Source organism: Corvus brachyrhynchos, unplaced genomic scaffold, assembly GCF_000691975.1.
Source record: "Corvus brachyrhynchos isolate BGI_N302 unplaced genomic scaffold, ASM69197v1 scaffold101, whole genome shotgun sequence".
In the NCBI taxonomy this organism is placed as follows: domain Eukaryota; kingdom Metazoa; phylum Chordata; class Aves; order Passeriformes; family Corvidae; genus Corvus; species Corvus brachyrhynchos.
Window position 1 is genome coordinate 7,743,379 of NW_008237239.1, and position 25,698 is coordinate 7,769,076.

Sequence of the window (25,698 nt, forward strand, 5' to 3'; positions counted from 1 at the left end):
GCGCGCTGCGCTCGCTCTGCGCCGGCCACACCGCGCTCCGCCCGCTCAGCTGCGCCTCTTGTCTTGGCGGCCTCTGCTCCTGTCCTCTTCATGTCTTTTCTTGGTGCAAGAATATGTCGTTAGTATTTTTATCCAGCTTCCCGACTGTTGTTCGGGGGATCCGTGTGCAGTGCGGACTGATGGCGAGGGTGAGGCAAGGGGGCCCGGACAGGGCTGCCCGAAGCGCGATGGGCCCGGGTTGCGGCTGCTGGGGACGAGCGTGGGCGGTGGTGGCAGGGCCTGGGACACAAGAAGAGTGACACCAAGGCCCACAGACACTCCCAGCCCTGGAGTCTGGGCAGTCAAACAGGAATTTTGCTACAGGAGGTAGAAGTCTGTTGTCTTTTGAGAATAATTGATTTATAAAACTCAATCAACAGTGATTTGCATTGCTCCTTACTTGGCTGTGAGGGACTGTCAGTCATGTGTGCATAATCCTGTTTCAGTTGGCCCCAGCAATTCCTGTTGGGATTTTCCATTGCATCGACACAGTGCATTCAGTAGTGACTATGCATCAAATTCGCTCAGTCAAAAAAAAGCCTCAAATATTTGGCTTTTTTTTTTTATTTTCTCAGTAAGTTCATGTAATGTAGAAGCAGTCACATGCTATTAGAGCTTTCCGTGTTTATCCCATTATTCCTCTTACTCTTGGCAGCAGCTGCATGTGGGCAGACAGCCACTGAGAGCAGCCTCTCGCCATGCTGCCCATCATCCTGGCTCTGCTCAGTCCAGTGCTCTGCCATGCCCTGCCTTTTCCTTTCATTGCCTTTTTAAAATACTTTGGGCACCTTATTTTCCTTCAACAGAAGCATTTAATTTCGTTAAAAGCATGTAAGGTAGTTTGTTTACATAAAGGCCTAATGCATATGGATACTTCCTAAAGACTCTTGTTACTTTGTACCTGGTTCTATTAATGTTGATTTAACAGGCATAACGAGTAACTGATGTTGCTAAGGATGGCAATAATTTTTAATATTTTTAATTACCTAAAATTATCTATCCTCAGGAAGAAATGAACGAGAGATTGAAATATGCAGTGAAATGTTTTTTAATGCATTGGGGAATTGAATATATTACAAGAACTCACATAGATGAAATGCTGATTATTATTTAGGAAGACTAATTATAGCTAAAGATTGCTCTGCAGAGCAGAGGTTGATATGCAGCCTTGCTGTGTCTTCAGAATCTTTAGTGTAGGACATACAACAGACTTTACCTTTTCTGAAATCTGGTACATGTGTATTTGTGCGGCGTACAAAATGCTTTTTGTATGCAGTGAGTGATGGATTGGTATGTAAATAAGGAGCCAAAGCATCACACAGCTGTAGCAAAACTGGATACAAATTCCCTGGAAAAATGGAGTCTGATTTCTAAGGGTGTTCATCTAACAGGATGAATCTGTGCAAAGCTTGCAGGATGTAAACAGTAATGTTTTTGCTGATGTCAAGGGCTTTGTGAGCAGGGAATAAAGTGTACTGGAAGGAAATATATTGGATTTTTTTTAATCTATATTTGCATATTTTCTTCAAGTAGGTTTTTCTTCTAATATACAGTTGCAAACTCACAAATGATTTTTGGATTTTGATAGTAGTTGGATTTTCTGTAGTAGAGCTGTTCAGTTCTATACATGCTTTTTTGTACTGAACTTTACATACATTTGAATGCACTGCAGCACTAAGAATGTTTAACCCTTGGGGCATAAAATGATCAGCTACTCAGAATAGGAAGAAGTTCATCCTTCTACTAAACAATACGTTATTGGAGCTAAATGTTTTCTGGAGCAGCAGTGGCTTTTCAGAAAAGATATAAAGCTAGGTAGGTCTTTGGTCTTTCTTACGTAGTGCTTCCAATGTTTCTAAATTTCTACTGACAGCTAAAATTGAAGGAAATGTTGCAGATGTTGATCCACACAATACTTGCTTCCTTTATACAAAATGTTCCACTGAAGGCAGCTGGATAAACCTCTGAAGTATTAGGATTTGGTTCAAAATATTAGTTTTATAAAAATGTAGAATACTAAATAGGTGTTCAGTAATATTTATCAGAGAAAAATGGTAAAGCATATTTCATTCTCCAGATTCTCCAGCCACCAAAAATTCCCTTTCACAAAGCCTTTTTCTCTGAAAATAGAAAAGGAAACCGCAAATCCAGTAAATGCCCCAGTGACCAAAGCATTTCTGCTGAAGTCCCTGATTTATATTGATGTATTGCTAGATGGCTATAATGCCCTTCTGCCTAACATAGTCCCTCACTCCAAGCTAGACACCCAGAATGGGATCTAATAAGACAGTCTGAAAAGGAAGAGCTTAAAGTGCTTACGGAAATATTTTTTTCCTACCTAAAATAACAGTCAATAAAGTGACATAACTAAAGCACATCATCCCAATGACAACTGAATTCTCAATGGAAAATTAGTACATGGCCTTTGGCCTATGTGATGGAAGAGCAAAGCAGTTTGTATGCCCAGAGCTGAGACATCTGAGAAACAGATGCACCTTTGTCATGGTTCAGACACAGAAGGAAACAAAAGGCATTGGGAACATCAAGAGATACAGGTATAGAGAACAGCAATGGATAGAAGTACAAAGGATGCAGGTACTAGCTTCTTTTTCAAATTTACACTTAGGTAGCTATTGCTAAAAGATCTTGATCTTCTGTGTGAAATCTTTCTCAAGCCATATGCCTTAGTTTCCTGGAAAAAGACTTTCAATAATGAAACTGAGGGGTGCTAAGTATGTGTGAAATACAGGAATATGGGGTTCTAAACCAAGTGTCATTCCCTGTAGTAATGCCTACTTGGAAAGCATGGCTGTTTTCAACTTCCTCTTGCCCAGCCACTCCCCCAGGATACACGGTCTAATATGTTGGAAAGGAAACAACCTTGGCAATGTATTTTATTATCAATAATGACAATGTAATTTTTCTTCTACTAGAGATATTTCCTAATATGTGTCACTCTTGGTGTACCATTCATAAAATCCAAACACAAAGGGATCTCCTTACAGGAATTATGACCTTCAGCTTCCTACTAGCTTTCTACTACCTATCTGCTCTGAGGTTTATGTACATTAGAAATACTTAGAAAAACTCATTGTTCTTGGAAATCATCAATTACGTATTTGTGTATCTTTGGATAGTTTGAAGAAAGCAATTATTCAGACTGAAATGGAGAGACATCTTGGTAGAGATTGACTGGTGAGACTGGTGAGAAATTAGCCAGTGTAAGACTACCCAGAGACAGGCTCACCTGGTGGACGTGGGGTGTCAGCAGTACTTATTCCCAGTCTTTTTTAATCCATCATGCCCATTCCTAACTGCTGTATACTCTGCAAAATTTTTCTGATGTACCTGTTTGAAGTGCCAGGAGACCAATCCATTGTCACTTGAAATCTCATTTTGAGCAACTTGAAAATCTGTTTTAAATTTCTCTATAAGTAAGAAACAGGTTTTCAAGGCAGCTGAAGCTAGCACTTCACTAACTAGTAAGTCTGGATGGACACCAATGTAAACAATTCCAAAGACTGTTTTTAAAAAGTATGAATTACATCTGAAGTAATCGCATCACCAAGTATTTGAAATTATGCACAAAAAAAGTGATATCCCCAAAGTAAAGCCAAAAACTTGTTCAGAAAATAGCAATATCTTGAGGTCTGTCTTTCTGCATATTAAGGCCAAAAGTCCAATTCATTTCAACAGTAAAAGCAAGGTCGTTAGTCTTTTCTTTCTAAGAATGACAAAAAGAAATAAAAAAAAAGCCCTTATCAGGAGCCATTAAGTCCTCTTCCAGAATCTTTCAAATATCACAATTTGAGTTGTCCTTCAAACGTCGCTGTCAGATTTCAGTGAGGTAGTAACTGCCTGTTCTATTATTACTAGTGCTGTCTACCTTGATAAATGTCTATTCATAATATATTCTTTTTAAAGATGTGCAGCAAGATGTTAATTTGTCTTTCCATCTATTTCTTGTACTGTTTTAACTGCAATAGCATCTGGACCTCAGGAACAGACACTATATTAATGCTAGTTAAGACAAGACCAGAAAAAATTTATGACTGTCTGTGACAGTGGGGTGCATTTACACTCTTTTTTACTGTGCGGCGTTTAGCATTTATTCATTTTGTTTAGGGCAGTTAGCTAGAAGCCTAGTAGAAATATAACTCACAGCTGTAGCTAAACTGAAGATGGATCGTGGCTATATCCGTAGTCAAAAACTTTTTAAAAGGTCAGTTTCCAACCCAGTGTGTGTGAAATTTTGAGCTGTATGCTTAATTGCATAGAAGTCATTTTAGGCTGCATCCCTCTTTGCCCACGCAGTTGTTCTTCCAGAGCATGCTAAAGCTTTCAGCGGTTCATTCAAATGAAATTATGTCATTGCACATTTTCAAGTACTGCCATTGTCACAGTAGTCTTTGTTAGCTGCCTACAAGCCTTGTATTTTCTAGTAAGTGCCTTGAGGCAAGACCACTTACGTGGACATTTTCTGATCTTATGGTAAAGACCCAACAGGCAGTTGTGGTGATCGCATGATTTTGCCATTACTCAGTAAACTGCTTTTACACACTGATTTGGCCCACTTGGATTCTGCTTCATCCACAGTAGCCCTTCTTATTTCTTTAGAATCTATTACATCTTTAGTTGAGAAATGTCATTTCACTTTATTTAGATTTACATCCCTTTTTAGCCTAGCAAGTTCTTTTTGATGCTGGTATCTTCATCACAACTGCTATTTCAACAAGCTTTCCCTCTAGAGGTTCTTTACCTTAATGCAAATACTTTTCAGGTGTTGCTTACTGTTGGGGTTTTTTTAGCTACTTTATCTTAAAAGTCAGATTTTAGCAGCTGTGTCACTGACTCACTTGATGACACTACTTAATGTCATCTTTTGTGTCTGCTTACAATCCCTTCCTTAACATATCTCATCAGAAAAAAAGTCCTCTATTGAGTGGCCAAGCAATCTAAACCCTTCCTTCTAAGATTAGGCATTGAGTCACCTTGAAGTTTATTTAATCCTGTATTTCATGTATGTTCCTTCTCCTGGGTTTGGAAAAATTCCATTAAAGACCAGAGAAGTCAGTGTTTCCCAGCTGACAGCTCTTTGATCCTGTTCTTGATGAAACTTAGCAGTGACACTTACCAGCATGAAGTAGAATTAATGAATGCTTCTGTTCTCCCATGAGAACTTTTTGTAGCTCAGGACAAGTATTCTTGCTCCTGCCACACCATCTTTGCTTTTCTCCAGATCAGCTTTGATGACTTGCTCATAGACTCTTCAGTGAAAATCCTCGTTCATTCCTACATACCTGGGTTTTGTGTTGTAAATCTGCTTCTCATCTTATCCTCTATCTGCTATTTCTTTATTGTGGATACAAATATGCTGCTAGCAAGAATTTTTCTTGCTTCTTTCCAGCCCGGTGAGATATTTTTCTCTCTCACGAAAGATATTAGTAGAGTTCTATAAACTATGAACACCTGCGACCTCACAAAGCTTTGTTTATAGTACGGTAGAAAAATATTTTGACAATGGATGTTTTAGGATTTTAGCCAATCACCCCAAGGGGTGGCTGATCCTTTGTCCAATTAGACTATGAAGAAAAAAGTCTATAAAAGAGTTTGTAAAATAATTAAATAAATCAATCTTGCTGCACAATTCCTGCCTGCTGGATCTCTCTTCTCCTCCCTACCACTGCGGGATGCCATGATGCTTTATCCCTTATTTTTGTCCATTTCTCATCTCTGTTATGATTTTCTGTATAATGCAATTCATTGTCCTCATGATCCTGCTTATTTTCCTTGCCCCTTTCTCTTCTTATGGACCCAGCTGCTCTTCTTTCCCTCTTGGTGTGCCTGCTTTTTATTTCTCCATCTTGATAGTACAATTAGGTGTCTTTCTTCTTACCTTGTATTCATCACATGAATGGCTACTTTTCTTTTCTGTGTCTCTGTGTTTCAGATAATCATTTTCTTCAGCCATCTACCGTTCTTGAATCTTCCATGATGTGTTGTCATTTCTCCTCCTTCATGTCCTCAAGTCCCCTTTAAATACTTGATTCTATGTACCCATGGCAACAGCCACTTCAGATTCTGTGACCAAAGCAAGCACTGAATTAATTCTGCAGTGCTTTTCTTGTTTACCATATCACATAAAAATGGGAGAGCTGATTTCTCTTATCTGATGACTCATAACTTTCCAGTAGAACTGATGTTTAAGCCCTTTTCTTTGGAGCTGAGTGAATGACTCCCAAAGAACAAGTAATTTAGTGAAAGTAACCTTTTTTTTTTTTTCCCCTAGTTACCATGAAACAGAATCTGTTGGATTTTTGTAAGGAGTAAATACTGAATTTACTTGGGTGTGTTGAGCTTTGGAATATTCTTCCACAAACCTTTAGAGAAGAAAGTCAGTGACAGGTACCACATACCTGGTTATGGTGAGGGAGGAAGTAGGATAGACCAACTTGGTTAGCAGCCATCTGTCGCTCCCACAGACACTGTCTCTTGTGAATGAGTGACTGAAAACGTGTGAAACAATGCAGTAGGTTCAGTCTGAGGTGATGGCTTTGCAAATCCTTGGCAAATGCTAGTAGGAAGCTGCAAGCATCCCTCGGTCAATAAGGGCAGCTGCTGCTAAGCTCGTCACAGCATATTGAATGATAGATAGCACCGACTAACATGTTAGGAAAACTGTACAGCTGTTACATATATAAAATACATGTTATCAATGAGAAAATTAGCAGTGAAATGCAGAAGTGGCTGTGATACATAGAAGGATGTTTAATTAAGCAGGGGTGTAGGTGTATACAAAGTTGATTGAACTTGTGAGATAAAGTTCTGGTGCGATTTCTCATGGCAATAGTACTAGAAAGACCCTGCTTATCTGATTAGGCAGATTGTGAAGACTAGTTCTTCTAGCAGAAGACTCTCCTGCAAATAAGATCCATCTTGATCATCTGTTGCCAGATGGAAGTATTCTACTTCTGAATCACTGGCTGCAATGACATATTTAGACAATGAGTCTTTCATGCTTAGATCCAAAGCACAAACACATATTGAGGTTATATTTTCTGTTTACTTGGCCTAAAGTTATAGTATGGCTATATACTCCTGTGAAAATGCTTTTAGATAGTAGATAGAAAATCCTGCAGTTCCCACCCACCCTTAGTGACGTATTCCAGTTGCACATAAAGTACATAATTTGTCAGCAAAAGATGTAAAGACTACAAAGAGGCCCTCTTTCACTTTTAGTTTGAAATCTGTAAATTTATTTGAGGGATCTGAATGATTCAGCATATGTGGTGGCCAGTGCAGGCAGTGTTTTGGTATTCAGGCAGGCCCAGAACAAAGCTCACCAACTCATATACCTTCACTTACAGGTCTATACTTAAACCTCCTTGATGAAAAAAAATTGCATTCTTTCTTTTCTTTCTTTTTTTTGCGTAAATTATTTACTGTGACTTGGCGGGTTTTTTTTTTTTTTTTTTTTTTTTAGTGAACAGAGATTAGGAGGAAGTTTTAACAAAGTATAAAGATGATTATCATGACTGAGTTCTTTGAAGTTTAATTGTGACTTTTTTCACACATTAATATGCACAAATTAGGTCTTATGCAGAAGCTGAGAACTGTCAGTGAATTTTATTTCAGCAGAAATAATGCCAAGTTTTAGTCTTAGATTAGCTGAGTCTAAGTCTATTTGGCCTGAAGGAAATAGAAGAAAAAAGTGGAATCTGAAGAACATATAGAGATTTATACATGCCAGCCTCCATCAAATTTTTCTAAATGGGAAATAATTGATAAATTATTATGCAGCAGTGTCATAGAGACTCTCCTACTGCTGACATTGTGCACCACCTTGATCCTGAAAAAGGAGAATGATACCTACTCCCATCTGTAGTTGTATCACATCTTTTTGGCAATACAGAATTTGCTTAGATAGTCACATGAGGAAAGTACTTAATGTATTTTAGAATACAGTTGAAAGAAAAGCAGCAGCTAAAGGCTGGGAAGAAAACCATTACAGTGTATTCAGCCCAGCTCCCCAAAAACCATCAGAAATTCTGCAGATTGGCTGTTCAAGACAACTTGAAATGCAGCTATTCTTAAATACAAATTAGTTTTTATATATATATGATATACTCTATGCTTATTCTTTGCACTTCTGGTGAACACTAGTGCAATTAACTATTTCTGCAAAAAATATTTAGAAATAGTAAATTTCACAGGCTGACATGTGAGCTAACTTTTAATTAATACAAGGTGGAATTGATCCTTGCAAAAAAAAATATTGTGCGATGTTTATGTCTACTCATAACTAATCAACATTACTCAAAATTTAAATATTTGGCAATTAAAAGTATTTTAAAAATCAGAACAGAAATGTCAATACTGAATAAATTTAAGGAAACCACAGTGTGGCCTCACTCTGCTATAGTTTTGTTCTAATAATACTGTTAATAAGACACAGAAAAAGTACATTAATCAACTAGATAATTTTTATCAGCAGCTGTCTGATATCTGATTCCAGATGATGACAGGTCAATGCCCATTACTCACAGTGGGCCAGCTCCACATCCACTGCTGGACTGTGGCTGTGACTGATCACTCCCAGAGCTGAGATAAGGAATACCCAAACTGGAAAGAACAGAGAAAGTGTGTCTGGCCAGAAAGTACTTCAGTGACTCTAAACACTCAACTGAGCATTGAGTGAGGCAATGAACTGTGGGACAAAAGATGCTTATCCTATGTAGGTACAACCATGGATACATCAATCAAGCTTGACTCACTCACTGCCTCCACAGCACTCCAGCCATTCCTGTGAGGAACTCTTGGCAGCAGTAATTCTAGTGTCACCAGTGTGTAATTTAAACAAATCCCTTTAAATTTGCATGTTTTATTTGTGAATTATTTGTTCAGAGCTTTTAGGATTGAAGACTTGGTTCCATTGGGTTAAAAACAAGTGCAATATTGCTACCCCATTGCATGGCTGGTGTCATTCATACCTCCCTGGCCACTGGTAGTACACAGAGAACTGCAGCTGATTTGGCCTTGCCTTGTAAATCCTCTCCTGACTGGAGAGCAAGCTGCAGACTAAGACATAACTTTCCACATATTTGAATATTTTGATTCTAAATCAGAGAGCAAAATGAAGACAAAAAACCATTCCAAGATCTATATTATTCCAGACAGTTACACTGCACTAACTATTCTAGTGAATTTCTGCAGAGATTCCCACAGTCAGCTGCCTGTGTGGGAGGGTGTCTGTGTAGATGCCTTCTGAGTGGCAAGGGCTTCCTGTTATTATGGTAGAGAGTTGCTGTCACATCCATGGTAGATAGAATTTTACGTCAGCACCAGAATTTTGCTCTTTCACTCCAGTGGGCTCCTTTGAAAGTACAAAACTATAGGATTAAGATTCGCCTTGATTTCACAACTGGAGTAATTTTATGGAACTCTTTCATTGGTTAATCCCACATTAATTTGCCTGCTTGCAAAACAAGTGCATTCTTCCCTCATCTTCTTAGCAGAAAAATGACCTTGCTGTTTCTGATACTGCAGCTTGTTGGGCAAAACTTAATCCTGTTGCTACAAACGTAATCCCAAAAATCCTCTTCTTGCTGATAACACTTTTTACTGTCTGAACTCCTGTGGGAGCTTTTGATTTGGTGTTTGACAGGCTTCCAGGTCCTTCTAATGTTAATCCTCAGATAATGAGTAATCTAAGAAAGAGAGGGATATAGTTTCTCTAATTCTTAGCTTTCATCTTTCATGGTAATAAGATTGTCACTCTATGCTGTTCTAACTGTTTTACAGTTTTTTAAAAATTAATTTTATTTAATTTCAAGACAGGAGAGCACAATTTAGCTCTCAATATCATCACAAATGATACACCCATCAGAAGGTCAGCAAGGAATGAAGAAACAAAACATTTGTGTGACATACGTGGAAGTCACTGGGGAAAATACTGTGTTGGTATATATTGCACTGCTTCCAGTCTGCTGGTGACGTTTTCCCCCATATTTCATTTACTCTTGACACAGATGTTGCTGTCTGTTGGCAATCACTGACAGCCTGGCAGATGTTACAGGGACCTTGTTGCCTGTGGATTAATACACTTGTGAGGTGGAAGGTTATTTCAAGGAAGTGGTAAAGAGAGTAAATGCCCTGGGCTTCAGAGGGAAAGAGCATCTGAGTTCATTACTAAAGTTCACCAGTTAGTGGCACTCATGAATTTTCAGGTAGCAAAAGCAGCCAAGTGTGCCGTTCCCTGCTCTAATCAGGGTGATTTGCAACTGTTCTTCTCTCATGTGTCTCTCAGCTTATAGCAACCTATTCCTGCAGGTTTTATATGTCATTGGTTTCACACTTTGCTTTTGAAAATACGCTAAATGCTGTCTTTATCTGTATGATCTGCATCCAAGTTATCTTAAATAGTAGCTCTCCCCCAGCATCTTTACCATCAGTGTGTGCTGTGTTTCTTCTGTTCCTTTTTCCTGTTATGTATATAGAGATAAGCTCTCTCTTGTGTTGGAGAGAAATGCCCCTCATGTATTTCTCTGGCAGATCTAAAGCCTGAAAGGATAATCATTCCTATGTTTCCATTTTACAGTATTTTTTTGTAAGAGAAAAGCAATTTGGAAACATCACATATTTGGCTGAGAACAAACTCCCTAGCATTTTACACGAAAAAGGTATAGACATTCGTGTACGAAATTCTCTGTTTTATCAGCCCTATCTGCAGACAAGTTCTTTGATATTCTGTAGTTTGGTTTGATATTCAGGTTACATTACATACCAGACTCATCTCTGTTCTGTCAGTTATTCAAAGAATGCCTTTGCTGTTCACAGAGTTAGCTTCCCACTGCTCTGTCTGTCCTCTGTCCTTACACCCTGGAATCAAAACTAATATGTATGTCAGAGAAAAGAGACTTTTAGTTACTGCAGCGCCAACCTTAAAATGTAAGATAAATCCTCTTGGAGAAAGAGGAATAATAGTGTGAATATATGGAATAACTTGATGAACTCTGTTCCTCCAAAGATTGTTCTGAATATACATTTCAGTATTTCCACCATGAATATGGTTCAGGTTATTGCACTATTTTTCTCTGATGATTTTTGTCAGCTTTAGATCATGTAAGTATTCTTTCTGATGTAAGAATGGACACTTTTTTATCTGTGAAAGCCTGAGTAGTGTTTGAAAAAGCACCTGTCTCTGTGCATATACCTGGAACTGAGAGGTAGCTGGAACACAGATAAAAATCAAAAGGAAGATCTTCACTTACAGCAGTTTTCATAAGTAGAGTATCAATTGCTATAAATATTAACTTTACATTTTTTCCTCACCCCAATGACATTCAGCAGGAAAAGGAATGAGAGCCATGAAATGTAAGTAGTAAGTCTGAAACTCCTCAACTTTGCACAGCAACTACAGTTCTTGTGTAGCTGGGTATCAGGGCTGTGCCTTTGTGCTCACCAATCTACCACTACTGGGTGCTGCAGCAACTCTCACTCCGGCCACCTGCAGAGACAAAATCATGGACAATTTAAACAATGGACTAACATGAGACAAAGTGGTTGAATGAATTCTTTGCCACCTTCACAGCTGTTTGACTAATTAGGACAGGAACTATCTCGGTGGGAATTTTGGACTGTCCCAAAGTCTTCCCCAGGCAGCTCCTGCCATGCCCAGAACAATTTGTGTGTTTCGATGTGTTGGTTATTAACCTGGGCAGGAAATCTGGACCTTCCAGGAATTACTCAGCTGGTTCACCTTAGAAAATTGATCAAAGTTTGTATAAATACTCTTTAGCCCACATACTCTAAGCTCTCCTGCTTTATATTCATGCAGCGCATTCGCCCTCCTTACAAATAGATATTGATGATAAATACATAGATATGATACAAATGGGAGATAGAAATGTCAGTTACTCAGAGGAAAGTATCATCATTCTTTGTTTTTCTTCCTCTCTCTTCATTAAAATGTCATAATCTTCTCTATCCTCCATTACCTCTATGAAGACTGTACAGATTTGGCACATAAAAATGGTTTCTTACCGTGAAGATTTTCTTCACAGCACAGTGACCTTATTTCCTTTTTCCTTGACTAATTTCATGTTCCCCAGACACATTCTCTGTTTACCTTCTCACAAGCCACTACATTTTTACTGCACTGGGGCGCATGAGTGCTACTGATAGTTCTAGTGAGCTTTATTTGAATTTGTAAATTTTTTTCTTTTTAAGTTTAGAGCATATATTTCATCTCCTGATTTATTGGTAAGTAATTTTTCCTTGGTATAGGTGAACTTCACCCATAAATGGACAGAGACAAGTGAAACAGAATATGCCATTTGTATTTCTAGATAAATCCTAAGTTACAGGGAAACCTGTAATGAAACAGACAGCTAGTAATGATGCAGTAGCATCTTAGATCTGCTTGGAACTTGTATAGTGCACTGCCTTTCACCAAAAATGCCAGAAGACAGACATACAGATGACAACTGTGGATAATAGAAGTAGCAAAATAGTGAGAATCAGGAGCTCCATTTCAGAACTAAGGATATTTGAGTTAATTTTTCTGGCTGTGACAGAAATGCAGTATTAAATAAATCCCTCGAAGTCATATTCAAGCTATGAGCACAAGTACTTCCTCTTCTGTTTCTGAGTAAATTGGAAGTGATTAAAATCTAGGCCTCTTTTTACATTGAAAGTTGTTTAAAGTTTCCCAGAGCTCACTGCTGATGTCACATCTTGAGAGGAGGTCTACTTGTGCATCTGAAGTACATGAGTCAGTAGATATGCCTAGAAATTGCCCATAGAATACATTTCTAGGCCCTATGCAGAGCAGTGACTACTTTTTTGTAAAAACATTCTGCTGTTATGGCCATGGTTGTGGTGCCCAATTCCTACCCCTTTTACAGGAGCTGAGAGTTGGTGGTAGGGGTTACAGTCGTAGTGCTGGGCTGATGGTTGGACTTAATGTTCTTAAAGGTCTCTTCCAACCTTAATGATTCTATGGTTCTATGAAAACCCTGCCCTAGAAACATGAATGCAATTGTCTCATGTTGAGGGGAGGTATAAATGGAGTGAGTTTTGATCCAAACGGGATCTGAGAGCAGGTTAGCATCCACTGTGCTAAGTGAGGATATTCAGCCTACAGCCGCCAAGTGTGAAGTTCACCTTTGGCTCTCATGCTGCCGTCGTTCGGAGCTGCTGCCGCTCAGCCAAATGCTCTTGTCCAGAGCTCCTCCTGGAGGTGTGTGCTTGCTGTCTCTTCCCAAACCAGCACAGCTGTGAAGATGACACCCTAGTCTGGCAGTGAGACAGATTGGTGATGATATGTGGCAGGGTAGGCTTGTCTGGAACGGGATCCTGTAGGTTGTTGTTAGGCATGCCCCCAGAACAGCAGCTCAAGGGAGACAGGCTGCCTAATGCATACAGTGGGGTACTGCCAGAGAAACTGTTTCATAGGCTGCCTAGTAACTAGTTACATAAAAAGACTTTATATCATTAAAACAGAACTAGTTCTTTACCAAGAGATATTTATAGGGATGCTTGTAGCATTTCAGCCGTGCTCTCACAGATGGCTTCTTGATGTCTCATTCAGGCTCACTCATCTTTCTCCAAACTCATAGCAGCAACCTCTGGAGAGGCAATTTCATGTATTGTGTGTGTAAAGAGTATTCCAGGCTCTGACCAGTGCTTATCTCCATGCTATGGAAAAAAAACTTTGGGATACATCTCAGGCTCTAGAGTTCATCTCCATTTGAGTGCACTGAGAGCTTTTGACACTGGCCAACACACATCTGCAGTACTTACACAACAGTATCAAGAGCATGTTGCTCCTTTGATGCTATTCTGGAGAAGAGGAATCTTAGGCCCTTTTTATTCTTGAGGTAACAGCTGAAAAGCAGCCACATATTGGTCCTTAATGCTCACAGCTTGTTTCCTTTTCTTCAATGTATTGTTAGCACTCAATAAATAATAAATAAGTGCTATGTTGGTGTCTCTTTAATGGACTGAGTCTATAGTCCCAACGTGCAGTAGCTGTGCATGCACATCTCCATATGCAATATTAATGGCTATATTATGTAACTGTATAATGGAGTGTCAAGGAGTCTCTGGGACTCTTGCCTGAGAGAGATTTGAAAGGAATATGAACAGCAGAGTTTGGCCCTGGATTCATAAAAGTAAATTGATCAACAGTAGAGCACCATTTTCTATTTGCATGATAAATAAGTTCAGCCTCCTGAGAGAAATTCCAAGAACATATGCCATATTTGCTTGCTTATGAAGCACTTTTTTGTTCATTGCTTTGGATAAACACAAACTGAATGCAGATAACTGCTGCTGTGTTTTAGAGCACCAAAGACAGGGCTAAAAATGCCCAGAGTGACAGGGTCACAGCTAAAATTCTCCCAGCTCCAAGGGAGACCCAGCTGGTGCATGTGTAAGTCTCACAGAATTGAGCAATCGCTCTGCTTCACATTGCTACTGACTCTCTCGTGAGGGGAGGGAGGCACAGTATTAGGGTCCCTCAGTCACCTTCACGAGGGGAGCAGAGCATCAGAGATGATCAGTGCATTGCTGGGAGCCAGGCTGTACACACAGAGCAGAGTTTGTTTTTCTGATATTGCTTGGAAGCATCTGCTTTCTCTTCTCTTTAGTGTGCTGACTCCTGGACTGCTGAGCCCCAGGCCCTGTGTGAAATATGCACATGCACAGGCAGGGCACGAGAGGGAGAAAGAGTCAGCTGCAGTTTACTAAAATATCAGAGAAAGAAAGGGAATAAAAAATGAGAGGCCCTGGAAGGCAGAGAGAAGGAGATGCAAGATGTTGAAAGATGTGCTACGTGCAAGAAACTGAATGAGGGAAAGGGTAAAGAGAAACTGGAGGGAGAACACAGGGAAACCAGAAGGAGAGAACATAAAAAATGGGTGAATGGTGAGACATAAATGAATAACAGTGAGGGGAACAGCTGACAAAAACAGAAGACAGCTAATGGACTATTTCAGTATCTTTTAGGAAGAGCCTAGAGGGAAGCTTTTAAAGTAGAGTTTTAAAAATCAAATAATCAGAGAAATAGTGGTTATATTGGTTATGTGGGGTGTTTTTAAGGAAGAAGAGAGCAATCTAGAGGGACTACCCAGCATTTAGAAGTTTTCTAATTCTTGAAGATTCTAACTTCTCTAGAGATTTTAGTCAATTTACTGTATCAGTCATGGGCTGTTTCCTAGTATCATTACATCCACAGTACTTTGTTTTCTGCTCTGTTTTTTCCTATAGCAGAGATTAGTAGTGCAGGTTTTTCTTTTCGGCAGTTATTGCTTTTTTTTGTTTTAATTTTAACAACAGATTTTAATTTTCATGCAAGGGAATAGGAAAGTTTTTGTAGGTGCAGTGTTGAGAATAAATATTCTGTGGATCCTTAAGAACTGAAGTTCCACTGAACTATTGCAAGACACAACTTCACAGCTTGGTACTTCGTTTTAGTCTTGAGTTCCCATGCTTCTGTAGAAGCCTGATAGATTCAAATTTAAATTTTGAAAACGTTTAAGCTTTCAACTAATGCTTCTTCAGCAAAGTCCTCTTGTTTATAACATGCTTAAGTTTCTTTGAAGTCTACAGAATTAGAAAAGCTCTGCCAAAAAGAGATAAAGGATTTTTTGGTTGACTTTTGCAGGGATATAATTAGTACAATTTTAAGTACAAATCTTTGTGTAGATACTACTATTTAGAACAAAAAGGGCTGTAATCTATGTAACAAAATAGTAAAATCTAAACTAACTTGGAGATCTTTCATACTGGAATAAAGAAGTGAACATGAACAGTCCTCTTCACTGATGCAATTCTCACCATTTGTTATTTTGGTATAAACCTGCATTTTATGCAGGCCTTTTCTAGTTTGCCATTAGCACATTATTATAAACAAGGCCATCTTCTCACAGATGGACACAATATCCTGTGTTTCCTTCACAGGTGAACATGATTTCAAGCAGCAGGTGTCAGTCTCAGAGAAGCCACATGATGTTGCCATGCTCCGTATTAGTTGAGGTAAGAAAATATAGCAGGTATGCTGCAAAGTTCTTGTGTGTATTTTTCAGTAAAGTACTCTCAGCAACTATCAATGCATTATTTATGTTTATGTTTACAGGTTGCTCTCTGTTAGTTGGCAATCGCTTGTGACTGCTGTCAACAAAATTCCTGTCCCTATGCTATTCTTTCACGAGAGGGAATGAAGGGAGTCCCTATGCCTGCAATTTCATTTTAAGTAATTGTGAGGTTCTGAAGTGCCAGAATACAGGGAAGTGAAGTACCTCTGGGCTGGACCCATAATTTTAGGATTAAATCTTGATAATAGTACTCTATAAATCTAGAATTCTTTTCATTCTTTAGCCACTTTACATTTGAGAGTTACATATCTTGTGGAACCCAATCAAATATTGCTATGAAGGAGAATGTAACTCTCCACAGGGCAGGTTTTACACAAGTAACTCAGTTTAGGATAGGTGTGCTTATTTATATTGGCAGAGGTTTTGTTCCTGTTTTTCTTAAGCCATTTCTACATCCAAAACATTTGCTTCACACAAAAATTTCAAGCACCATTTTGCTTATCTTTTAGTGCATGCTAATTATAATGAAAAATCCTGATGGCTCTTCTCAGGCTGCCAGCTGACTTGGTATGAGGGAGCCTGAGGGAAAAGATTAAGCTGTATTTTCAGCGCAGTCTTTCCTGCCTTGCATGTGCACACTGGTATCATTGGATTCTGTGGACTGCAGATCAAAGTGGAACCTCTTCAGATGAACATTTCATAGTCTGAGTGAGAGTGGGGCATTTGCATTCAATATTCTGCTCAGCCACAGACTCATGCACTGTACTGAATGCCCACTTGGGCCTTACTGCAGAGGCAATTAGGCATTGTTATTCCTGGATTTCAGGCAATCAGTTGTTCTGGGGATTTCAGTGGTTCTTAGTATTGGACTTCAGAAGTAACACTTGAGGAGTTTTAGGATTTCCCAGTGAATCTAATTCCTAGACTCTGCATCTTGGTACCTATCTCCTTACCTCCTACTGGTACTGGGAAAGCAGTGCTTTGGTTCCTGTGGGATGCATAGATTCTTCTGTGATACATTTAGAGTTATCTGATAAATGGAGAGTGGGGGATGTCATAAATTGTGGGAGAATATAGCAGCATGTCAAGCAGAAGTTTTTTATGGTGTAAACATTAAGACTTAAGTGACCTTTCCTGAAGAAATTCTTATCCTCAATGGAGTCATGGAACCTTCTTTGCCTTTTGAATTAAGGTGTTTGGGTTTTTTTGTCAGCACATTTTGGAAGTTATTTCCATGTGAACAGAAAATTGCTTCATTGTCTGGCATTATTTCTGTCACACAATTTCGGCAAGTTTTGTATCTTGGCAATTTATGTTCACTGTTTTCAAGTGATGTTTGTGATCCATTGTGACACAAATCACTGCAGATCCACTGGCTTTTCTTGCTTGTGCTATGTCACACTGAGACAGCAGCAAGACTCATGGCCTCTGTATCATCAAATCTAATGGCATCAGGGGTTCCAAACCTCTGAGGATGTCATGATGCTATTACGTAAGTTTGGAATGAAATTCATTAGGGAGAGGGTACAGAGCAATTAGACCTGTAGATGGGGATTAGGAAACATGATTTCTCTTCCTGAATGTTGGGGGGGAATCAGTTAGCCTTGTTCCATTTCTGGCACAATTTGGGAAATCTGAATAAGAATTCTACACCCACATTTGGTAAGTTACACAGGTGGGAAACAACAAATATATTGTAGCTGATTGCGTTCTACAATCACTTGTTATTATCGTTGCTCTCCAGGATCAAAAGGTGATCCAAATGTTATATCAGCTGTAATTCTTTTTTTAGAGCAACTGGATAGGACAAGTATGCAGAATTTGTGCATCTGCGTTTAGGTATTTGGGTGATTAAAAGGTCTGTGAGTTTTCTCAGCCTTCCTTTTAAAGTCTCATTACGTGTCCTCCCTACCATTAACAGGGAAGAGCAGCCACGAGGTGCGAGTGGCAGCAGTGGTAACTCATTGGGTGATGATTGCTTGGAGTGATGTGATGTGTCTGCAGTTTATAGGACTGGGCTGTCTGTCAGAGAAACTGTTTATTTGCAGAGGTACAGTAGTAACTAAGTGGCCACTAATGTGCAGCTTTGCCAGCCTGTATTTCAAGTATCTGTTTTGCATGGACCACAGTATAAATCTCCTTTTCTGAAAGTCTGCCAGCCTTTGTTGGCTTGACTATCAGAGTATTTGAGCAGGTGTAAATGGGTACAGGATATGACACAAGACTGTAGACAAGTCCTACCTTATTTCTCAGGAAGTGTGTCTGAGATGCTGTTGCTCTCTGTGCCACTGATGTCCTGGTAGCGCTTTCTCCTGAGCTCTCCAGCAGTGGGTGAAGAGGGGCTTAGCCCTCAGCCAGGGCTTGGCCTGGCACTCGCAGCTGGGAGCTGAGCAGGGCCAGCACAGTGTGGGGCAGCACAGTAAAAGCTGTATGATGGTCAGTAAGTACTTCAGCCCAGGAAGGAGATGAGAATGTGCTTGCTGGAATTTACAGCAGGGAATAGTTACATACATGTTAGTCAAGTTCTATTTCACTCTCCTCAGAAAAATATTACTTTTTCATGAGTAGCCTGCAGGTTAGGAGTAAAAGAAAAGGTGGAGATCAGAGTGATCTACGTTAGGGGAATACTAAGAGAGTATCTCTCTTGCAACAAGGCAGAACTAGGTTTTCTGCACTTCTTAGAGCTTGCTCACAAGCATGGGCTCAACTCTACCTAAGCAATGATGTTGTAACAGGTAGATCTAGTTTCTGTTCTCTTGCCCTTTTTAAAAATATTTAGTGAATTTTTTTCCTAATTAATTTCTGACCTTGTGAGAGAAATTATCTAAGCAGATATATGAAAACTTTCAGTGATAAGAAAACCGGGGTCTCTGTGCTTCATTCTTGTTGTGATACTAAGCTTTATACCTTTCTGTGTCAGCTTTTCTCTACTGAATAGTCGTGTAAACTACTACTCACAACATTTCCAAAAATTTCTGCCCTGTTCAATTCACAAATGATAGAAAAGGTGCACCTGGGAATTCTGTCTTCTGTTTCAGATTCTTTCATTAGTCCAATTCAAAGAAATTAACCTCATTTAATCTGTTGATCCTAGTGGATAGAATTAGAAGTTTGTCTGCTTATCCAAGCTGGAGGAAAAAAATCTGTAAGTCCTGTAACACTTTGCAAGCTCAAACCTGAATCTGCATATTTGAGCTGTACAGAACCTGAGCAGCACAAACATCTGTTATGTTCTGTTGCTGTTAAGGGCTTCTGCTGGTTCACGGCATCGTTTATGCAGTCTGTACTCGTGTTCTGTATCATTGAATTGTAGTGGTACCTTGTTGCATTTGTTTATTGTTTTCTAGCTAGTACCTTTTATATTACAAAAGTTAATGTAAGCATTAGATTTTGAGATTTATCTCCTGAAAGCCATGCAATATCAGAAGTTAGTTTCTCCAGCAGTATCAGCTCATGAAGCTGTTATGACAGACCATATATTTAGATTCCAAAGGCCAATTATTGTCCAAAAGTATTGTTCAATTTTCCTTTAACCTGAGTTTTCCCTACCTTGTATGTTGTTGTGCAAAACCTGGTTTATTTCTGTTTTCTCTGAGATGTTTTAACTCATTTTTTGATAAGTGAAGTATTTTTTTTAACATGTATGCTGAAAACAGATGTCCAGGTAGCAGCTGTGAGGCAACCTTAGCTCTCTCTCTCTCTAAGGGAAATACCTGGGACAAGGCAGTCTGACTGCCTGCTGGACTCAGCCTTAACTACCCTAGCAGTCTCGACTTGGAACTTCTTAGTATCACCAGGTGCAAGCTTTTGCTCATCTTTCACACTTTTGCAGTTTTAGGCTTTCTCACACTAGAATAATTAGGAATTCTCACACTAGAATAATTAGGTATATTGCTGTCATTTAGTAATTTAAACAGTCTAGATATTACATGTTTTTTTCTGGCTTTCACTTTGTTTTCCACTTGTGCCTATAAAGATACTCACTGGAATCTCTAGAGTAGGTATAATTCTTTCACCTGTTATTAACTTTTAGAAATTCCTAAACTTACCTTTTCTGAATGAAGGAATTAGACTATTACTAACTCTGGCGGTGGGCAGGTGCTTTAATATATGTACCTGTGAGACTATTGACTTCTGTGTACTTCAGATATGTCATCAACCACATATCTAAATTTTTGTGAAAATTATGTTAATGTGCAAGGAACTTCTGAATTCTTAGCAGAGAGCTATGAACTGTGCTAACTACACTGATAGGCTTCATCCTTTTTAGGGTTTTTTAGGGGGGGATATATTTTGTAGCAATACAGCAATATCTTATTTTCATGCTTCTCAGGAGACTCTGACTGACATTTCTCTCTGCCTTGGATATACACTCTGCAGAGTTTACTCTCCACTGAATTGGGAGCTTTTTTATAGCAGAGAATCAAGATGACTCAGAATATTTAGAGCTGATTCAACAGCAGGAGGTCAATCTTAGTTTCTCCTTTACCCTTTGGACTCTAAGGATTTATTTTCTGCCTATGAAGGACATAATTTATAATCTCTCTCTTGTGCAATTTTTCTCATCCTACCATTTTCTTCTCCTCCTTTTTTTTTTTATTGTTTCCGGTATAAGTAACTTTTCAACAGTCTTAAAAACTGGCCAGTAAGCCCTCTAGCATGGGGGGCCAAAACTAGTTGTGTGAATTTGTGGTGATACTGGAAAGCCAACAGTAAGAATTTCACATCACCCATCAAAATAGCCAGCCTTCAAAGTATCAACTTCTCAAATGATCTATATTTGAATTTATAACTCTAAAGATATATTTTTCCTTTCAATCTAGAATTTTTTTTTTTTTAATGGACCTTGAAGATATTGCACTGAAGTGAAGCACTAGATTTGTGTACTGGAGTATGCTCTTAGATGAATAAAGTATGATTGATGCTGCTACTAAGTATTTTTTGGGTACTCATTTATTTGTGTATTTATTTATTTATACATTCCAAGGCTTTTAGTCCCCTTTAGGTAAGTATTTAGAGTAAAATTTTTCTTTTTCTTCAATGTGGCATGAAACAGCACATGAACAGGGAAGGACAAATCTGAAGTCTTATGCAGATTTATTTCTAATAATTTCTAATAATACTGTTACATATTGTTGATCTTGTCCCATGATTTAGGTCTTAAAGCTTTGCATAGCCATTTGAACGAAAAATGTGGGTCCTGAAAGGAATTACAGAAAGTATAAAGATTATGATAGCAGTTCTACCATAATAGTAATAAAAAACCCCCAGTAATTTAGAAATATATTCAGCTGTTTTATTAAGTATGTTGTAAAAAAGAAAACCATTTAAAAACAGTTTAGTGCTTTAAATATCATAGATAAATGCAAAATAGCAGGACAGGATCAAATATACACAGTTTTGGATGAAATTGAAGTTATACAGAGATTTAATAGGAAATAAATAAAGAAAGAAACTATAGCTGAAAACCCTACTCCATAACTTTCAGTGGCTTTCAGTGTCTTTGGTTTAGAATTGTTCCTTCAATTAAAAGTTGCACTTTGGCCCATTTTGACTCAGGGAAAATATGCTTTTGACTGTCCTGCATATTTCTTAGGGCATCTGGCACAAAGAAGTTGCTTAGGGAAATACATGAGTTTGAACTAGGAAGTGAATTGCTTAGGCAGTCTTTTGTCATTACATTACATCTTTGTCCAGGATGTTATAGAGATCATCTTACAAAACAGCTCTTGTGACTGACTGTCCTCTAACCTCATTCCAAGAAAAAAAAAAAAATCACTGGTCCTTTTAAAATCTTGTTGAATTTGATGTATAAGTTGTCTGTCAAAGAGCATGGAGGGAAACTGCATGAGAATTTCCCATTCCAATAGACTCTTCTTTTCTTTTGTGAACATAGCAAAGTTTAGCAACCCAGATTCTGATCTTTGTGAAACTCATTGCCACACATTGATTAGCCTACATTTACTGTGTTGTTCCTTTAAGGGACTTTTGGATTGAAATTAATGTTTCCTGGAAGTAATTCCTTCACAATTCTTTTCAGTTGCTAATTTCTGTTATTCATTTTAGTAATGCTTTGCAATGAAAAATATATATGCCAAAATACAGATCTGTTCCATCATTACTAGAAGGGAATAGCCTGCTGTTAGAAACAGGGGAGGCTCTGGTTATCTGTGTAGTATTTAACTTCCAAGAACAGCAACACATTTTATTTGACAATGCCCTGAAAAATTAAACTTCCAACCATATCTAAAAGGATGATAAACATTCAAAGAGAAGAGGATTTCAACATTAATCATTCACCGAGAGCAATGCAACTGAGAGAGAACAAGCTGATGCTAATGAAAAGCACTAACTGTGGTAATGAAACCTTTTAATGTCTTCTACTGACAAGGCAGGCATTGGAAAGCTTCTACTGCTTTGAAATGGATAAAGCACAGTAATTCAATAAATGTTCTTTATTTGTAGTCTTCCCAATCAATTTCTGAGCGTAGCTCTTGTAAGTAACAGTAATACCCTAGTATGCATTTGCACCTTAGCAGGTTGTTTGAGACTCGTATAATAGAGAAGCAGATGCACCTAAATGTCCCGTGTGTGAGAGTTGTGTTGGTCACCCCAGGCAATGCAGAAAGAGCCACCTCCCATCTTTGTTCGTCCTTCCCTGCTGGCACTGACTGATTGTGGTAGCCTAGAACAAGAGGCAGGTACTGTTTCCCCGCTTTTTATAGTGCCTGTTTTACTTACAGGTCAAAGCACAAAAAGGCAAGAAGAGAAGGTGTCAAGGACAGTAAGATCCAAGTCAGCTATACTCGGATGAAAACTAATTGATGGATGATTTTTTTCTCTAATTGTCTCGAAGCCTGAAGAAGTTCCCAGGATTTTTGCTCTTCTCTGTAATGCAACGACTTTTTCAGCCCTGACCATAAGAAATGCGGGGAGAAAAAATTCCAGGTACCCAGTGAATGCACTGTGGTTTACCTTTCCTACTGGCTCTCCTAGAAGGGAGGGCAGAGTGAGTTGTGTACCTACCTACAGGACATGAACATGTAGTTGAACTTTCCTTTCTCTGGGGGATATTTTTAGTATGCTTAGGGATATTTTTAAACAGTGGAAGTCTTTTCTAAGAAGTTGAGTAGCACAACTACCCCAATGAGTTTATAAACTTTATTACTCTATAGTTCTTTAAAATATCCACACTGGTGATATTTTTCTTTAAAACTGAAATGAAAAGATTGTGTAGAAGTATCAAGTCATTGTATAAACTAGTGAGATTCAGTTACTGGTTCAGAATTAAATTGCTGTGTATCAACATCAATGAAAATTTCTCCATCCAATATTTTTTCTATTTTTGGGGAAGATTATATGACAAAATCTGCTCTGCATCCCCATTTACATCATCCTTGTTTCTGGAGTTGCTAGTTGCAATATTATTGTAAGTTGTGATATAGATTGGAGAGTGTGTGATTAAAACCTGTGTGGATGATACGCATTGTTTAAAGTTGTACATAATACATCATACCTGGATTTCTCTAAACTTACTCTTGACTTTGGCTGTGTAATTAATGCCAAGGTCAGCTGGGACAAATCTGATATTGTTCTCATTTCTGTAGGATTACTTTTCTTTTTTTGTTTTTGCTAGCTGAAAGTTTAATTGTTCCTAATGGAATTAAATACTGGACATTAGGATGCCTAATAAACTAAATAATTTGCTTAAATCCAATTTGGATGCTGTCTAGTCACTGTAGAAGCAGTATGCAGCATGTTAGATATTGGCATTGCTCTATGAAGAAAAGGTTAATGCCATAAAAATTATGTGCTCTAGGGTAGTTGTATCTTTTTAGCAACTGTCCACTCAATTTCCCAAAGGTTAATTTTTGTGCCAGCTTAGGGAGAATATGATTCTGCAGCCCTTATGTCCTGTTCTCAGGTCTCCTACTGATTTTAATTTCTCTACATCAGCAGAATTCTTACAGGAGTGGGGAGAAAGACCAAACACTAATAATATTTTAATGTCTTTCTATTTCAGAGCTGGTTGTACCACATTTAGAGCTTTACCACAGAGCAGTCACCTCAAAGGAAATGAGCCTTATATGCCTCTAAAAATGATAGTTTCTGCCAATATGAAGGGTGTAAAAACTGCATGATGCTTTAAGGGCATAAAAGTAGTCCCTAGGCAGTCATAACAGAAACGATATATGAATCTTAGTTCTGGTAGATATTAATTAATCTTTTCCCAGAATGAATCCTGAAGACATTTCATATTCCTTGGTTCTGTCCCAGTGATTCAGCCTTCTTACCCCTCTACCGCCTGCCAGGACTGTGCAGAGCCAGGCAGCCTGTGCAGAATCAAACTCTCTTCACACTGTCCTGCTGTCACATTGGTCACCAGCTGCCTGCATGTGCTGTTGAGCTGCTACCTTTTAATCCTTTTGCTCTGGCAGGAGCCTCCAGAATCCCCACTTACTGCATTTTCCCACAAGAAACCTGTAATTTCAACTTCTGATGTTCTTGCCAACTTTGCAAATGTACCCTTGCACAAATCCCTTGCTCCCCACCTTTCCTTTTCTAATATTTTTTTCCCACATGATCACTTGCCACTTCTTTCTTTTAGTACAGTCAGTTGTCTGTAGTTAAGCTGGCCAGCTGGATGAATAAGGCATTGAATGAGTAAGGATTTTCAGAAGCAGTGATAAGAGTAAAGAGTTGTGTGTTACCCAAACAACCATATATTTCATTACATAATAATTTGACAGTGTCCCCTATTATATCAGTGATAGACATATTCTAATCTAATAATTTTCTTATCCTCTAGCCTAAGAATTTGTTAAACAGAGTATTTTTAAATGAGAAGAGCAATCTTATGTAAGTTAATTTAGCAGAGCTTGAAAGCTTTGGTTATTAATAATTCACAGTGCCAAGTTACCACAAAGAATCTTCAAAAGCTGGTTTATTTATTATTTTAGTATTATTATAGCTCTTTATTTTTCCAGCTGTTACTTTCAGTTCAGGCTTCACTTCTCAACCTGCAATGGCTGTTGTCTTCTCTCAGAAGTGACTTTTTGATTCTTAAGTTACTTCCTTGCTGCCTTCATGAGTCTTCTGCTAATGCTTGACAGTATAGTTTTTGCCTGGAAGGTAATTATGATGAGAAATCACAATGAAGTCAAAGGCATAGTCTCTCAGATAATTTTTTAAAGAACCAGTCCTATAACAGGTTTTATGTAGCACCTTACTGGAGCATATACATACATAGAAATACATAAATATACACACACAGAGTACGGTCTCTTTAGAGTGGAAAATTAAGAGATATCTTTCTTGCTACCTCTTTAGATAATTGGATAGGCTGTTTCACTTTGTATCAATTAACCAATTTCGAGGAAATATGATTTTATTTTTAGATATGAATTACAATAATCAAATGAATTACAATAATTTCAGTGAACCATCATTAGAACAGATTGCAACCATTAAGATTAAAGACAGCAAATCTTGGGGTTGGAGTAAATCAAATGTAATTCACAGACTCAGACAAAATTTTAGGTTCAGAGCAGGGCTGACCTCA

At 38.4% G+C, this 25,698-nt stretch overlaps 1 protein-coding gene across 3 annotated transcripts in view; it reads left to right on the plus strand.

The window, feature by feature from the left end:
- PLPPR5 (phospholipid phosphatase related 5) overlaps positions 1 to 25,698 on the plus strand; it is a 121,852-nt gene that overhangs the window by 44,902 nt on the left and 51,252 nt on the right. The window contains exons 1-2 of one of the 3 annotated variants that reach the window (XM_017729843.1): positions 128 to 188; positions 16,003 to 16,077. In XM_017729843.1, the coding sequence (XP_017585332.1) occupies positions 180 to 188; positions 16,003 to 16,077 (84 nt within the window). In that variant the 5' untranslated portion in view covers positions 128 to 179. Of the gene's footprint in view, positions 1 to 127; positions 189 to 16,002; positions 16,078 to 25,698 lie in introns of those variants that run through there. The other 2 variants (XM_017729845.1, XM_017729844.1) reach the window with 2 other exon arrangements.